Genomic DNA, 18,107 nt, shown 5'->3' with positions numbered 1-18,107 from the left:
AAATCCTCCTAAACTTTTAAAATTTATGCAAATAATTTCAAATTATTAATTTTATACTCTTTCAGTTCTAAATATAAGACTCTTATACTAGTGTATATAGGGGTCTTATATTTAGGATCGGAAGAGTATCATCTTAAACGTATGAAAAAAACAAATTTTTTCATACACATAACTCACTCAAATTTTGAGTCATAGGCAGATGAATCCTGTAAACTTTTAAATTATTTACATATAAATAATGAACAAAACTAATAGTATGAGAGTTATTTATATAAATATAAAAGTCTTAGAACGATTTATTGTAAAATTTCAAAAAACTAAAACGTTATTTACATATAATATAAATTTCAAAAAATTTTAGAAAAAATTGAAGATAAGTCCCTCATCAAGAAATTAATTGGCAAATTGTCTTCAAGAACTTTGTATAACTCAACTTTCATTGTATGCAACTTAACTTCCTTTATGTGTAATCCATCTTTCTTGTGTGTGATAATTTTTTTTCTTGTGACGTGCAACTCAACTTCTCTTTGTACAATTGAACTTTTTTTGTATATAAGTCATCTTTCGTATATGTAAATTAGTCTTTTATATTTAAATAATATTTTGTGCAAACTATCTTCCTTTTGTGCAACTTATAATCTCTATTATATGCAACTTATCTTTCCCTACTTAGTCCATCATCTTAGGACTATTTCCTGATTAAATTTTTAATGAGAGATTTATTCTCAATTATTCTAAATTTTTATATACTTTAGCCTTTTACTTATAGTATTCAAACTCTTTCTGCACAAGTCTCTTTCATTCAACCCCATACCACTAGTAATGAAAAAACAACGTTGAATGGAAAAAGAAAAAAGTAATGAAAAAACTTTAACTAAGCAAGCTAATATCTCATTTAGGCTCTGTTTTTCCCACTAAATTTTAAAAATAAATTATTCTTAAATAATTTTAAAATTTATATAGTAAATTTTAAATGCTATCGTGTGTCCGTGTATCTCGCAAATTTTATGGGCACCTGGAAACATTTAATTGTGGAATGGGCAATGTTGCTGGTTTAAAAAAAGAAAAAAGAATGGGCAATGATTCAATAAAATAAGCTGGCATCGTCGTCGTCGTCGTCGTCATCATCATTAATTCATACAATCGCCAAGTCTCATTCAGACCATTTTCCCAAACTCCTGCTATCTATTAATTAATCAGATTAAAGCGGTTTATTGGGCGGAGCATGACAATGTGCTTGTCGTGCGTGGCAAGGACTCACATTAGATATTACAAATTCAAAGACATTAAAATTGAAAATATTTGTGAAAGATAAAAATTATACTATTAATTTATTAACCCTATTTAAAATTTGATACAATTCATTTTCTCACTTATTAAGAAGTAATTTATGGTTTTAAATATGAGGAAATTAAAAAATTAATTTTAAATATATTTAATGACTTAATCACCTCTTCTTAATTCTAATGAAATGGCTGAATGTGTCTTATAATAGAAATAAGAGGAGTATACTTTAATGATTTTTAGAGATTGGGCTGTAATTTTAGAAAAATAGAAAATCTCAATTATCTATCCTTTTTTTATAAATATTATCTATCCTTTTTCTAATCAAAGGAATTTTTTACCTGAAAAATTAAAAAAAAGGATTTGGTCATTGGTCAAAGACCAAATTTTGAAACCGCCTATTTATTATGGGTGGGATATAAATCTTGTAAAGACGAGAATTTATGAGATTAAAAAAAGAAGAAGATATTTTTGTTTAATTGAGTCAAATCTACTCAAGCTCCCATTTTTTTTCAATGAGTTTTGTTCTTAATCCTTATTTTTTTGGTTATTTTTCATCCTGTACTTTATTCCATCCAAATACTTAGATTTGATCTCAATCAATTAACAGCAGTAATTAGGTTGATGTGGACCAACTAGGGTTGATATAGAGTGTGTTTGAGATCACGTTAGTGACCCCAAAAGTAACTTCTACACCGCAAAAAACAACTTCTGACTATTTCTCTTGTTTGGATCCACGATTGTTTAAGAAGCCCTTTTCTCATCTATCGCACGGGGGAGCAGAAGCCACAAAAAGTAGCTTTTCCGGTGCATCACGGTGCAGCAACATCATGAGCCCCTTAAATTTGTTACCTACCCAAGTTGCCCTTCTACCCAAGGACAAGATGAAAATCAACAAACCTTTTTCTGTGAATGATTATGAGATGCTCTGTTTTTCTTCACCAGAGAAGAAGCAAAAGAATCTCAGAGATATAGTGGTGGGTCTGTGAAATTATAAGACGCTGAGGTTTGACAGGGATTTTGAGACGCTGAGGTAGGGAGAGGCTGTGAATGATTATTGTTGTTGCCATCAAGGACGAATTGACAGAGGCAAGGTTGGGGAGGGGTGGAGAAGGCAGGCGGTGGAGTGAGGAGAATTGATTAGAGATTTTGGGGTTAAAAAAAAAAGCCAGAACCTTTTTTATTTTCTGTTAAGGTATCTTTTTGTTTGTTATTTCATTATCTAAAATCTTATATTCAGATAAGTTAGTCCAAATATCTCTAATCTCAAGGGTTAATTCAAATATATTTGCATCATTGTATTTATTTTTATTATTTAAAATTTATATACATTTTTTATCCATTAAACATATCTAATTAAGTACTTTAGAACTATTTTTATTTTTATAAGTTGTTAATTTTAATATTTCTCTTAAAATTTTCACATTATGTACATAATATATATGTTATTTAATAAAATTTATGTCTTTTTCAGTCATTTTATATCTAAACTTATTTTTTCATTACTCATCCAAACAAGTTTTAGCTACTTAAACTGACTTCTTTGTAAAAACCAATCCAAACATAAATCACTTTATACTACCTGACTTCTACGCAATCTGACTTCTGTAAAATTCATATTGCAAAAAAAGTTTCTTCTCTACCGCTAATCCAAACACACCCATAATTTATCTGGGGCGAGTCAAGTTTTTTTCCAACCACCTAAATTTAATGTTATGAATATTAATGCATCTTACTTAAATGCACTTAATATGAGTATTGTAAGTTGGCAAAATTTAATTACTGATGGTGTAATTCAAGATCTAAACAATAAATGTTAAATTTCATGAATCTCAAAAAATATCTTTTAAAACTAAATTTTTATGTTTGATGTATACTCCATTCTTTCCGTCCTATTTATTTTTTAAAAGGGAAATACTAATAACATCAGGCAGGATTGAATATATAATCTTTCCTTATAGGAAAACATTATGGTATTAGGCTACAAATGAAAATGCTAAATCTTACAGAAATTGTTAAAACCCCACATATTTTCTTTCTTTAGTCAATCTTCTCAGTAACCAAATAAAGCAACAATTCATATTAAGAAATCTAGTTATCGACCTGCTTTCCCATGATAACTTCCTGGACCCCTGAGATCACTCTCATGATGTGCGCACAGCAACATGCTGACCATTCCAATCCCCCCGGGGGGGGGGGGGACCCAAAATCCAAAGATACAAAACGAAAGCTAACGACCAAAGAGTAGCTTAATTACTCCGTCCACCTATTAGCTTGCTCACCAGCCACAAGTCGAAACTAATTATAAAACCCTCACCCAAGCTTTTTACAAGCTTCTCGCTAAAGCTTATTATTATAAAACAATGAACAACCACTAAATAAAACAATTGAAAGAATACGTACCATATGAAAAAACAAATAAAGAAAACCACATAATATCTGGGATTGTCGACATGAATTATCTCGATGATTTAATTTTTAACTGGTGTCTTAATTGTGATGAATTAGAGTTTTTCGAATAGTGAAGATGGCACAAAATACCTATTTAATGATAACATTACATTAAAACCATTTGCATAGTCCTTTTAAATAAGAAAATGATTAACAAATTTAAAAACAAAAGCACTTATTAAAGAGAACTATACCAGGTAGGAACAAGGATTATCTCTAAAATTGCAAAGCTCAAACCCTAGTTATAAGCTTGAATGTGGTGAATCAACACTTTTTTTTAATGAAAGGTGACACTCACGTTGCTTGATTTTTGAGTAAAATCTTTCTCCCAAAATCTCATGTGGTGAATTAGAGTTTTCCTGAAAAGTAAAACTCACACTGAAACGTTTTTGAGTGAAACTCACCTTATATAAGGCGAGTTAAGTTTCTTTCCAACAGCCTAAATTTAATGTTGTGAATGTTAATGTATCTCAATTAAATGCGCTTAATATGATTTTTGCAAGTTGGCAAAATCTAATTACTAATGGTGTAATTCAAGATTAGAAACAATAAATGTTAAATTTCATGAATCTCAAAAAATATCTTTTAAAATTAAATTCTTGTGTTTGATGCATACTCCATTCTTTCCGTCCTATTTATTTTTTAAATTTAAAAGGGAGGTACTAATAAGCTCAGGAAGGATTGAATATATAATATTCCCTTATAGAAAAATATTATGCTATTAGGCTATAAAGTTATTGGCCATTCTATCTTATTTATAAGTATTTTCTATCTATCTCACCCAAAAAAAAAAGCTAAGTCACTGATATTGTTTGAAAAAGAAAAAAAAATTCCCAATTTTTGTTTGGGCTAAATTTCATGAAAATTCCTTAAAATTTAAACACAAAACCATGTACAAATAATATCCTTAACCCTTAGAATATAATAATAAATCCTCCGAAACTTTTAAAATTTATGCAAAGAATTTCAAACTATTAACTTTATACAATCTTAAACTTATATTTTTTTTTTATACACATAAGTCACTCAAATTTTGAGTCATAGGCAGATGAATCCTGTAAACTCTTAATCTATTTACATATAAATAATGAAAAAAACTAATAGTAATGTATAAATATAAAAGTCTCAGAACGATTCATTGTAAAATTTCCAAAAACAAAAAACTAAAACGTTATTTATATATAATATAAATTTCAAAAAATTTTAGGAAAAATTGAAAATTAAAAATTAATTGACAAATGGTCCTCAAGAACTTTGTGTAACCTAACTTTCATTGTGTCCAACTTAACTTTCTTTGTGTAATCCATCTTCCTTGTGTGTGATAATTTTTCCTCTTGTGATGTGTAACTCAACTTCTCTTTATACAATTAAACTTTCTTTGTATACAAGTCATCTTTTGTATGTGTAAATTAGTCCTTTATGTTCAAATAATATTTTGTGCAAATTATCTTTCTTTTGTGCAACTTATAATCTTTATTATATGCAACTTATCTTTCCTTACATAGTCCATCATTTTAGGACTATTTCCTGATTAAATTTTTAATGGGAGATTTATTCTCAATTATTCTAAATTTTTATATAATTTAGCCTTTTACTTATAGTATTCAAACTCTTTCTGCCCAAGTCTCTTTCATTCAACCCTATTCTACTAGTAATGAAAAAACAACGTTGAATGGCAAAATAAAAAAGTAATGAAAAAACTTTAACTAAGCAAGCTAATATCTCATTTAGGCTCTGTGTTTTCCACTAAATTTTAAAAATAAATTATTCTTAAATAATTTTAAAATTTATATAGTAAATTTTAAATTCTATCGTGTGTCCGTGTATCTCGCAAATTTTATGGGCACCTGGAAACATTTAATTATGGAATGGGCAATGATTCAATAAAACAAGCTGGCATCGTCGTCGTCATCATTATTATTATTAATTCATACAAAAGTCAGTCTCATTCAGACCATTTTCCCAAACTCCTGCTATTTATTAATTAATCAGTTTTTTGGGCGGAGCATGACATTATGATTGTCGTGCGTGGCAAGGACTCACATTAGATATTACACATTCAAAGACATTAAAATTGAAAATATTTGTGAAAGATAAAAATTACACTATTTATTTATTAACCCTATTTAAAATTTGATACAATTCATTTTCTCACTTATTAAGAAGTAATTTATGGTTTTAAATGTGAGGGAATTAAAAAAAATTAATTTTAAATATATTTAATGACTCAATCACCTCTTCTTCATTCTAATGAAATGGTTGAATGTGTCTTATAATAGAAATAAGAGGAGTGTGTTTTAATGATTTTTAGAGATTGGGATGTAATTTTAGAAAAATAGGAAATCTCAATTATCTATCCTTTTTTTTATAAATATTATCTATCCTTTTTCTAATCAAAGAAATTTTTTACCTAAAAAAATTGAAAAAAGGATCTGGTCATTGGTCAAAGACCAAATTTTGAAACCACCTATTTATTATGGGTGGGATATAAATCTTGGAAAGATGAGACTTTATGAGATTAAAAAAGAAGAAGATATTTTTGTTTAATTGAGTCAAATCTACTCAAGCTCCCTTTTTTTTTTAATAAGTTTTGTTTCTAATCCTTATTTTTTTTAATTATTTTTCATCCCATACTTTATTCCATCCAAATATTTAGATTTGACCTTAATCAATTAACAGCAGCAAGTAGGTTGATGTGGACTAACTAGGGTTGATATAATTTATCTGTAAGAACTAAAATCAAAATTAGTGTAAAGTATAAGAACTCAGAATGGGCTTAAGAAGCATTATGATTTTAGTTGAATATTTTAAATACTCGAAGACCAATAAATGCAGAGCTAAATTTTACAAATAAAAATGTCATTATGTATATGAAACTCTCCCATTTCAAAGGAATACCCAACATCAGAAACTGTTAAAACCCCACGTTTTTTTTGAAATCTCGTTATTGACCTGTTTCTCCATAATAACTTCCTGGGCCCCTGAGATCACTCTCATGATGTGCACACATCAGCATGCTAACCATTTCAAACAATAAAAACAAAACCCAAAATCCAAAAGGTACAAAACGAAAGCTAACGACCAAAGAGTAGGTTACTCCTTCCACGCATTAGCCTGCTCACCAGCCACAAGTTGAAACTAATTATAAAACCCTCACGCGAGTTTTTTATAAGCTTCTCACTAAAGCTTGTAATTATAAAACAATGAACAACTACTAAATAAAATAACCGAAAGAATACGCACCACATGAAAAAACAAATAATATCTTTGATCGTTAACATAAATAATCTTGATACTTCAATTCTTAACTAGTATCTTAATTGCAATGAATTAGAGTTTTTTGAACGGTGAAGATGTCACAGAATGTCTATTTAGTTAGAACATCATATTAAAACCATTTGCATGATATTTTTTAATAAGAAAAATGATTAACAAAATTTGAAAACAAAAGAACTTCTCAAAGAGAACTATACGAGGCAGGAACAAGATTATCTCCAAAATTGTAAAGCTCAAACTCTAGTTATGAGCCTGAATATGGTGAATCAACACTTTTTTATGAAATGTGACACTCTACTTTGATTTTTGAGTAGAATCTTCCACTCAAAATCTTGAATGTGGTAAATTAGAGTTTTTATGAAAAGTGAAACTCACACTGAAAGGTTTTTAAGTGAAACTCACCTTATATAAGACGGGTCAAGTTTCTTCCTAATCGCCTAAATTTAATATTGTGAATGTTAATGCACCTTAATTAAATGCACTTAATATGATTTTTGTAAGTTGGCAAAATCTAATTACTAATTGTGCAATTCAAGATCTGAAACAATAAATGTTAAATTTCATGAATCTCAAAAAATATCTTTTAAAATTAAATTCTTGTGTTTGATGTATACTCCATTCTTTCCGTACTATTTGTTTTTTAAATTTAAAGGAGAGGCACTAACAACCTTAGGCAGGATTGAATACATAATCTTCTCTTATAGGAAAACATTATGCTATTAGTCTACAAAGTCGTTGGCCATTCTACCCTATTTATAAGTATTTTCTAACTATCTCACCCAAAAAAAAGGGCTAAGTCATTGATATTGTTTGAAAAAGAAAAAAAATTCCCAATTTACCCTTGTTAAATGCATCCTCTTTAAAAGTATTCTTACAGTTATATATTAACCTCACAACCTGCATAGACAATTGTAAAGAGGTAAAATTATTAAAAAAGTCATTAATAATCCATCCTTTTATGCAAAATGATCTTTAAAAAGGATTATCCATTTCTTATAAATGACTTACATATACAAATATGAGTATTAAAAAATTTTCAGAACCACCAGCAATTGAGATGAAGGGATTAGGGGCCCTAAAGTAATATTTAGTTCAGATTCTCTAAGTGCTTATTTGGATTAAATATAAGATTTTTCAAAAGCAGTTTTTTGAATTATGATTTACAAAATAAAAATTAAGTATGTAAAAAAAGTTTTATTTTGAATCATGTAAATGAGTGCTTTTAAGGTGTCTATTTATAATCCCAAACAAGCTCTGAATCAATAAAACACCGTAAGAGAAACCAACAATACTCAAATCCAAATCCAAATCAGTCAGCAGCATTAAATGGTTGTAAAAAAAAAAAACCTAATTAAGGTTGCGTATTATACTTTGACCTATTTAATCTTACTAGATTAAAATTCAAAAGATCCATTTTCATCACATGGGGGGTCCAATATCCTCCTAGACCCGCATGATTCGATTGGTCTTAATAATAATAATAATACTCCTCCGGTCCTAATTATAAGACCCAATTGACTTATTTGAGGAGATTAAGGAAGTAAGTTAAGTTGGTTATTTATAATAAATAAGTGTTGTCATTCCTAAAATATCCTGCTAATTAAGTATATTGGCTAAAACTATCATTATTAGAAGGATTATCTTGGAAAAATGCATAAATATAAGAGACAAGATTGGGTCTTATAATTAGGACCAAATAAAAAGTCAAATGGGGTCTATAATAAGAACCGGAGGAGTAATAACAACAACAGCAATAATAATAATCCTAGACCCACATGATTCGATTGTCAAAAAGTACAAAATAAATGAATTGAAACCTTGTATATTTTCTTTTAATATTTTTCTATATACAATAAAACTACTTTGAATTGAAAAATTATAAATAGTGTTTCACGAACAAATAACATGACTGAAAGATGTAACTTGAATTTGAGGGGTTAAGCAAGGGGAGAAATTAAATTTTTCAAAAATTAACGAAGACGAAATTGTTTTATTTACTTCAAAAAAAGGTTTCCTTCTTTCTCTAATTATTGAGGAAGTAATTCACCCAAAAAAAAATTATTGAGGAAGTAACATATGAAGTATTTAAGGTAGTAGATAAAATCTACGTATATGGAAAATTGGGATAAATTTGAGAAATTAATAAGCAAGTTGCTTATAAGAACTTTGTAAAATTTAACTTCCCTTTAATATAATTATCTTCTCTTTGTATAATTAAACTTTTTTTATGTGCAATTCATTTTTTTATATTCTTTTTATGTCCAAATAATATTTTGTACAAATATTTTTTGTGTGTGTAACTTAACTTGTTTTTATGTAAATTTATCTTTTCTTTTGCAATATATCAATTGAGGGACCATTTGCAATTAATTCTGTCAATAAGAAATTTGTTCCTAAATTTTTCTTCCCTATCTATATTATCTATATTTTTATAATATTTAATCAAATTACCTTTACTAAAATTTTTAATTTTTATATTACTAATTTTGTCCTATTTTCTTAATTTTTATTTATAATTTGTTAAGTCGAAAGAGAGAAATGACGTTTGTAACTAATCATATGACTTTTATTCAGCATACACCTCACTACGTAGATATAAATAAAATCAAAATCAACCAAATTACAGATTATATATAGATATAAGGAGATAATTGTAGGCATAATTTTTTAATTTTTTGGCCGACAAGCATAATTTTTTATTTTTATGTTGATAATAAATAAGTTTTATTTCATATTCTATTTTTAAAAAAATTTATTTTATATTTTGTGGAAAATTAATTTGCACCCACGTTGCATAATTATATAAACAGACAATTAATATTCATAATTAAGAAAATTGTAAAAGCGTAATAATAGATTTCTAATTAAAAATTAAGTAAAATTATAAAACAATTTCAACTTTATGAAACAAAAAAAATCAATCATGAAATTGTGGGGGGCTAGACTTGGGAAGATGTGAAGGGGTTAATTAAGAGGGCGACAGACATGACAGGGAGCCAAAAAAAATTAATAAGATGACGACAAATGAGCATTTACCGTACGCCTCTTCGCACCCGAACATCCCTCACCAACTGACCGTCGCCATCACATATTTGCCACTCGCAGTTTCACGTTCTCCTTCCTTCTCTGTGTGTCGTGTCTCTCTGACTCACTCAAACTTCTTCTCTTCCGGTCTCTTCTGTTGAGTGATTGATCCAAACCCCAGGGTTTTGGATTTGATCTGTTCTTTTTGGTGCAACGCCACAGATCTTCAAATTCAAGTCCAGATTCTGCAACGCTCTCTACTTCTCGATTTTCTGGTGTCCGTTCTGATATCTCCTTCATAATGCCGGCTGTTTACGGAGGTCGTTTGACCACCTTCGAAGATTCTGAGAAGGAGAGCGAATATGGTTACGTTCGTAAAGTATGCTCTGCTCCTCGATCAATTGTCTTTTTTCTTTCCCTATTTAATTGGTGTGTTCGTATAGAATCTGGCTCATCTGGATTTAGTTTCACCCGTGTATTTTATTGTTTTAAATCTAGTTTCAAGTGTAATATGTGCATTGAGTTTTGATCATTGGATCGAGTTGTGCGGTTTGGTTACTGGTGTTGAGTTTGTCGAAGGCGGGATTAATGCACTTACTCATCCTCTGCTTCGGGACTTTGTGGTCATTTCATTAGTTGGAATTTGCGAATTGAGCTGTTTAACGGGTTGATATGGGCAGTTTAGTATCAAAACATCCGAATTTATTCTGAATTTGAATTTCTCTAATTTAGAGCATGTTCATCGTTTGCGGTTTTATGTGACAAAAGGGGAGACCATTGGGTGTTACGCTGTTGTAAACTCATCATGTCTTGGTACAAGTTTATTTTTGCTTCATCGAGGATCAGAATGGATGTTAAGTTGCTCCGATCCTTGTTGCAGTTATATCCCTGGTGTCAACGGTCCCTTTGATCTTATATTTTCATTAAACTGTTTGGCTGGCAACTCTAACGTAATTGCCACGGATGCTAAAGTTGTGTCATTATGCTTTCCATTACTGCCGCAGGTATCAGGACCAGTGGTGGTTGCAGATGGCATGGTTGGGGCTGCCATGGATGAACTAGTGCGTGTTGGTCGGGATAATCTCATTGGTGAAATTATTCGTTTAGAAGGGGATTCTGCTACTATCCAAGGTCTCAAACGTTTATGCCCTTCATTGCAGATGTAAAATCAAAAGGATTTTAGCTGCACTTCATTGTGCCAGCATACTGTTGTGAATAATTATTTTTCCCAATAACAAGGGTCAATTTGCCAGCTATGATATGCCCTTATTGAGCATATAAGAATTTCCTTATTTTTACTGAAGTTTCTGACAAGGGAATACTTGTTTCTTTACAATTCCAGTTTATGAGGAAACGGCTGGCTTAATGGTAAATGATCCTGTCCTACGGACACACAAGGTGAGATCTGATATATCCATTTTCTTGGTTGTTTAGAGACATTGTTGCCCGCCTCAGTTGATAACTAGTATATTATATAACAGCCTTTATCAGTGGAGTTGGGGCCTGGAATATTGGGAAATATTTTTGATGGAATTCAGGTTTGCCTTTCTTCTATTTGGAATATTATCTTCTTTCATACTTTAGTTGTTAAATTATTCAGTATTTTAAGATTTGTTTTCTTTCGTGGATTGCAATATTGGATTAATCTGTTCTTCCGAATCTATAGTTTTCTGAATTTTGATCTAAGCAGAGGCCTTTGAAAACTATTGCTAAAAGATCTGGTGATGTCTACATTCCTCGTGGTATCTCTGTTCCGGCACTTGATAAAGATACACTCTGGGAGTTTCAGCCTAAAAAAATCGGTAACTATAAAAGCATAATTCTTGATCTAAATGGAAAGGATTTGATTTTTTTTAATTTTTTTTTAAATTGTAACCACCTCTTCCTCCCTCTTCTGATTCCCCACTTTTTCTGAGATTCAAGTTTTAATGTGGCAGGTGAAGGGGACCTTTTGACTGGTGGAGATTTATATGCTGTACGTTTTATACTGGATTAGATTAGTTTGTCAAGGGCTCCTATTTAATCTTCTAAAGCATCTTGGAAACAATTCTTATTGCAGACGGTTTTTGAGAACAGTTTAATGCAACACCACATTGCACTTCCTCCTTATGCAATGGGAAAAATAACGTACGTTGCACCAGCAGGTCAATATTCCCTGAAGGTTTGTCATTTTTCTTATTTGCCTTTGAATCTCCAACTTATTTTCAATTCCAAGATCATCCTTTGGCAAGCTATTACTACTTCTAGTTTTAGCCTTGAAGGTTTTCAATTTGTTCTTATTTGCCTCTGAATCTCCAGCTTACTTTCTGTTCCAAGATCATTATTTGCTCAGTTATTACTACTTCAAGTTTTAGAGTTGTTTCTAACAGTTACTTTTGTAGCTTGTCTCCATTTTATAATATTGTGATATAGCGGGATTACCATGATTCTTTAATTCAATTCTGTCTTTTATTTGTTCAGGAACTACTCTATTTTTGTTGCAGTATGTGATTTTAGACCTTTATATGTTTTTGCAGGATACAGTGTTGGAGCTTGAGTTTCAAGGTGTCAAAAAACAGTTCACAATGCTTCAGGTTTCTTGGTTTTTATTTTCTGGTTACTTTGTTGTTGAAGTGACTTTGTTTTCTTTTGTTTATCATTCATTACAAAAGATTTTCTTAATTTTCTTGTACTTTTCCCATTTGTAGACATGGCCTGTACGAACTCCAAGGCCGGTTGCATCAAAACTAGCTGCTGACACTCCTCTGCTTACGGGCCAGGTAATGCTTAATTGTTAGCAATTGTCTTCTCCATGAACTAATTCTGTTAGGTTCTTGTCTGACAACATCTTTTTATCAGCGTGTTCTTGATGCTCTTTTTCCTTCTGTTCTTGGTGGGACTTGTGCAATTCCTGGAGCCTTTGGTTGTGGTAAAACTGTCATTAGTCAGGCTCTTTCAAAGGTGAACGTCATTTGACTGGTCAAGGCATGATTATGTAATATTGGAATGCTTTCCTTATTTTATTGAGATTTTTTAATTTTCTGCAGTATTCCAACTCTGATACGGTTGTTTATGTTGGTTGTGGGGAACGTGGAAATGAAATGGCAGAGGTATGTTTGCTTCTTAGTTCTTATTTACATTTACTGGAAATTAAACTTGTGCTTATTGCTTTGCAGTTGGTTGAGCTATCTACTGATTTTTCATTGAAAGTGTAATAAAAATAATTAATGATTGTTCAGGTCTTGATGGATTTTCCACAACTTACAATGACATTACCTGATGGCCGGGAAGAATCTGTTATGAAGCGAACAACACTAGTGGCCAACACTTCAAACATGCCTGTGGCTGCTCGTGAGGCTTCAATTTATACAGGTTCCTTCTAGCCTATTATGTTTTTGGGCTTTCTTCCCTTGCTAATTCTTTGCTGTAATTATAACACTTACTTGGCATGTAAAGTTAGTTTGGTGCTGTAATCGGTAGAGTTTTCCTGTTCATGTCCTAGTACTGCTGTGAACTTCTTGCCCTGTCCTTACATGTCCAAAGCGAGGAAGATCCTTTATCTCCAAAAGAAATATAGGAGTGTTGTATTCCGCACATTGATATTCTATTCTGTCTTATCCCTATATTATTTACCTGAACTGAAGTCATATCTTACTATTTTATCTGGTCTTATATATTATATGCTAACTGTTACTCTGCCCTATCTTCAAACAATATGGTATTCTATTTACTATGCTTAGAAGTGGTAATGGACGATAACCTGTATTTACTAATGAGAATGAAATTATACCTATTGGACGGTACTGAGATAGAAAATAACTTAGATTTGTTATTTTCAAATGCTAACTGGTTGATGTATGTATTTAATGTCTCTGTAAATTCTGTTATTTGAAATAGGTTAAGTTGTAGCTAAAGCCGTTCATTGGAAAAGAATGAACTATGTGAGTTCTATTGTGACTGTGCTGTGTTTTGGAATCTCAGGAATCACTCTTGCTGAGTATTTTAGAGATATGGGTTACAATGTCAGTATGATGGCAGATTCAACATCTAGATGGGCAGAAGCATTGCGTGAAATCTCTGGACGGCTGGTGAGCATTTTAAGTTGTGTGGCGACTATTTTGGCCTAATTCTCACAAAATAGACTTTTATTTTCCTTCTTTTTATTGTCTCTCTTGAATGATTTCATTATAGTGTACACGTGTAATTTGGCATGAGACGTGGAAATGATGGACAGTGATTAGTATGCTGTTATAAGATTCATCTGTTGTTGCCTCAACTTGCATAGCTAACTTTAGTTATTTTTGTCTTACTCAGGCAGAAATGCCTGCAGATAGTGGATATCCTGCTTACCTCGCTGCACGTTTAGCTTCTTTCTATGAACGTGCTGGAAAAGTAAAATGCCTTGGAGGACCCGAACGTACTGGTAGTGTCACAATTGTTGGTGCCGTTTCTCCACCAGGAGGAGATTTCTCAGATCCTGTGACATCTGCAACCCTTAGCATAGTTCAGGTAACACAATACTTTCAACTGTGCTTATCAAAATGGAGTAACTACTGGGGAAGCAAGATTGCCTGAGAGTATGTTATGGAACAATAATAACGGAATTAGGGATTTTAAGAGGGGTAGTTAAGAAATAGTTTAGCTGTCAGTTAATAGCCATTAGAATTCTGCATATAAATACGGACTTATTTTGCCATTTGTATTTGTGTTGTTATCGTTTGAATAATACAGTTTGCTTTATTCCATTCCTAATTTCCTTGTTCTCTCTGCTCTGCTCTCTCTCTCAAGTCTCTTTATTCTCTCTTCTTCCCCTTCTCTTTCCCCTCTACACCTGTCAATATTACAAAGGCGTATCAGAGTATCTTTGCTGATTCCCATATATTCTACAACCCAATTTAGGCACAAGTTTTGGCCAAAAAAAAAATCTAGGCAATAAGTGACAATTTCTGCAGATTTTTCTGCTGTTTATTCTTCCTTAACCTATTCGATCATTATATGAGTTGATTTTTCTATTTGGCAGGTTTTCTGGGGTTTGGACAAAAAGCTTGCCCAGAGGAAGCATTTTCCTTCTGTGAACTGGCTGATTTCCTATTCGAAGTATGCTGGTGTATGTACTTAGATCTATTGCGTAATTTTTTATACTCATCCTTCACTGTCTAGCCTTCTTCATTTGTGGCAACTGTTGATTCTACACCTTCTTTTACTAATTTTTGTACTGGTTCCTCCAGGCATTGGAATCCTTCTATGAGCAATTTGATCCAGATTTCATAAACATTAGGACAAAGGCTCGTGAAGTGCTGCAGAGAGAAGATGACCTCAATGAAATTGTCCAGGTATGCTACATTATTAGTTCTATCTCTTGAATTTGAATTGATAAAGTATTACAAGACTCTACTATCATAAACTATCATAACAAATTAAAAATGGGAAAATGACAAAAATACTTGTTGAATTTCAAAATAACAAATAAGTGATTTTGACATGTCAAAACCGAAGAAGAGGCATCATAACATGAGAACAGACTGTTATGCAGTTCAGTCTGTTAGTTGACCTTTTAACAATAGTAATATGGTAATGAATGGAACTTGAAATCATTATATGGCCTTCTTTTTTTTTTTTTTTTTTTAAATAAACATTAGATGGCCTTCTGTTGTTCTGGCTATACTTGTCTGGAATCCTTTTGTGTTTTTTAAGTAGTCAACTGAAGCGGTTTGTTTTCATCTAATATTGTGGCCTGGCGCAAAACACTGCAGCTTGTAGGCAAGGACGCTTTAGCTGAAGGAGACAAGATCACGTTAGAAACTGCAAAGCTTTTGAGAGAGGATTATCTTGCTCAGAATGCTTTTACTCCGTAAGTGCCCCTGTTTTATGTTTCTTAATTTTTTGGGATTAACTTTGTAAATGCTTTGAGTCCTGGAACTGGTTTTAAGTGTTACTTGTCTTATACCTTTGATGTGATCTTGACAGATATGACAAATTCTGCCCCTTCTATAAATCTGTTTGGATGATGCGCAACATTATCCATTTCTACAATTTGGCAAATCAGGTAATTTTTCTAGCTACCAACAACTAATTAGGCAATGGCATGATTTCCATTACTGATCAGAAAATTGAAAGCAAAAGGAAGTGTCACTCCATTGCCCATTATGGGGTGACCCATTTTCCATTTATATTGTGTAGGCGTTCGGGTTCTTTAATGGTTTGATTTCTATTCCTTTGTCCTTCCCCTGAATTTTGAGTCGAGGAGCTGAATGATCATATCTTTATGTATCGCCACATTGTCCATAGCTCAGTCAAAACTATTACTTTCGCTTGAAAAGGCATTTTCATTAGGTTAATTAAATTGCATCCAAATGGCTGATCCCTTGACCTGTGGATGGCTGAATGTTCAGGCAGTGGAGAAGGCAGCTGGTACAGATGGTCAAAAGATAACATACACCCTCATCAAGCATCGTTTGGGAGATCTCTTCTACCGTTTAGTGTAAGTAACCTTATTGCAAGACAAAAGATTACTTAAATTCAACATTTGATTGAAAGTAGGCCAGAATCTGTTCCGCAGGTCGCAGAAATTTGAGGATCCAGCAGAAGGTGAAGCAGCTCTGGTTGACAAGTTTAAGAAGCTTCATGAGGACCTGACCAACGGTTTCCGCAATCTTGAGGACGAAACCCGATAGATTGTATAATTGTAGAGTGCAATTGTGTTAGGGGTTCTCTGTCCTTTGAAAGCGGCCATCAGGGATCCTGTGGTTGGGGTTCCCGTTTGTTCGAGTTGTGTAGGAATCCTCATTAGTTCGTTCATATCACGTCATTTTCCTGTTGCTGGTTTGGCTATTTATCCATTTGCTTGTGGAGCGACTATCGTATCTTCTGTTCATTCCCTCAGGTTATTTATGTAGAAGAAAATAAGAATGAACCATTTTTTTCCCATCTGTATTTATACGAATAAGTTTTTTTGTTAGAAATTGAAATGCTCATGGAAAGCTGAGATTCTTGAGTATTTTCCGTATTTATGCAGTATTTGGCACTTATACTATCATGTATTCTCATATTTGTTCTTTTGGAGCGGAAGCTACACAGCCTCATCTTAGATTTTTTTTTTTTTTTTGGTGAAAACCTAATCTTACATATAGTTGGAGTTAAAAAGCCACAAAAGTTAGAATCATGCAAAAGAAAAAAAAACCCCAAACATGAAACCGCCAAAAACGTGGGTTTGGTGGAATCAAGAACTCCCTCTGGCCTTTCTTTCCGACTTTCATACACCAAGTTACAAATAATCAAATTATGTAAATCAAAACATATGAATAACTATGAATAAATCCTGCATTTAAGAATAATTGAGGAAAAAAAAGAGTATATCTAACTAATTAAAGGTAAACATAAAAAACATGAATCAAATTTTCAAAAATCAACACTCTCCCAAAAACTGTAACCAAGATATTTTTTGGGCCTGACCTGTAACTAAGATAACTACAATGGGTGGCTGTTTTTGACCCCAAAAATAACCAGAGATTTGCCATTAGGTCTTACTTAAGGGAATTAAATAAAAAAAGTCTTTTGAAATCATAAAATTATTCTAAAGTCCTAAAAGACTTTTTTACAATAAATTTTATTTGTTTAATTACCAAATTACCCTTCTTCTTTTTTCTAAGTTTGTATTGACAAGTGAAAGAGTAGTGATTGATAACTTATGGTGCAGAAATTGACAACTATCGCGGCTAGTTTGACAACTTATGCTTTACATTTTGTGATATGATGAGAAAATGTGTTGTAAAATCAGCCGCGATAATTGTCAATCGTTACACTCTAAGTTGTCAACCACTGCTTTTTTAGTTGTCAATGCAAATTTAGGAAAAAAGAAGAAGAAGAAGAAGAAGGATAATTTGGTAATTAAACAAATAAAATTTATTGCAAAAAAGTGTCTTGGGATTTTAGAATAATTTTCATGATTTGAATGGATCTTTTTGTATTTAATTCCCTTGGGTGGGACCTAATTGCAATTTTTCCAAATAACTAACAATAAATCCCAATCCCAATCCCAATAACAAGTGAGCAATTATTATTTTCTATTTGAAACTTTTTGTCACTTCCTACCT

At 31.8% G+C, this 18,107-nt stretch overlaps 1 protein-coding gene across 1 annotated transcript; it reads left to right on the top strand.

Moving 5' to 3' along the window:
• The first annotated feature begins 10,143 nt into the window (after nt 1-10,143).
• LOC114729239 (V-type proton ATPase catalytic subunit A-like) lies at nt 10,144-17,069 on the top strand. The gene is made up of 20 exons (XM_028916226.1): nt 10,144-10,414; nt 11,040-11,166; nt 11,378-11,433; nt 11,517-11,573; nt 11,726-11,837; nt 11,973-12,010; nt 12,095-12,196; nt 12,552-12,608; nt 12,723-12,794; nt 12,874-12,975; nt 13,062-13,124; nt 13,254-13,386; nt 13,996-14,102; nt 14,329-14,523; nt 15,035-15,121; nt 15,243-15,347; nt 15,768-15,865; nt 15,982-16,060; nt 16,407-16,495; nt 16,574-17,069. Exons 1-20 carry the CDS (start codon nt 10,337-10,339, stop codon nt 16,686-16,688), a joined length of 1,872 nt encoding a protein of 623 aa, XP_028772059.1. The 5' UTR covers nt 10,144-10,336; the 3' UTR covers nt 16,689-17,069.
• The last annotated feature ends 1,038 nt before the right edge of the window (nt 17,070-18,107 follow it).

Source organism: Neltuma alba, unplaced genomic scaffold (assembly GCF_004799145.2).
Source record: "Neltuma alba isolate B1F8T4 unplaced genomic scaffold, ASM479914v2 tig00012615_pilon, whole genome shotgun sequence".
In the NCBI taxonomy this organism is placed as follows: domain Eukaryota; kingdom Viridiplantae; phylum Streptophyta; class Magnoliopsida; order Fabales; family Fabaceae; genus Neltuma; species Neltuma alba.
This window is presented reverse-complemented; position numbering and strand designations above follow the sequence as displayed.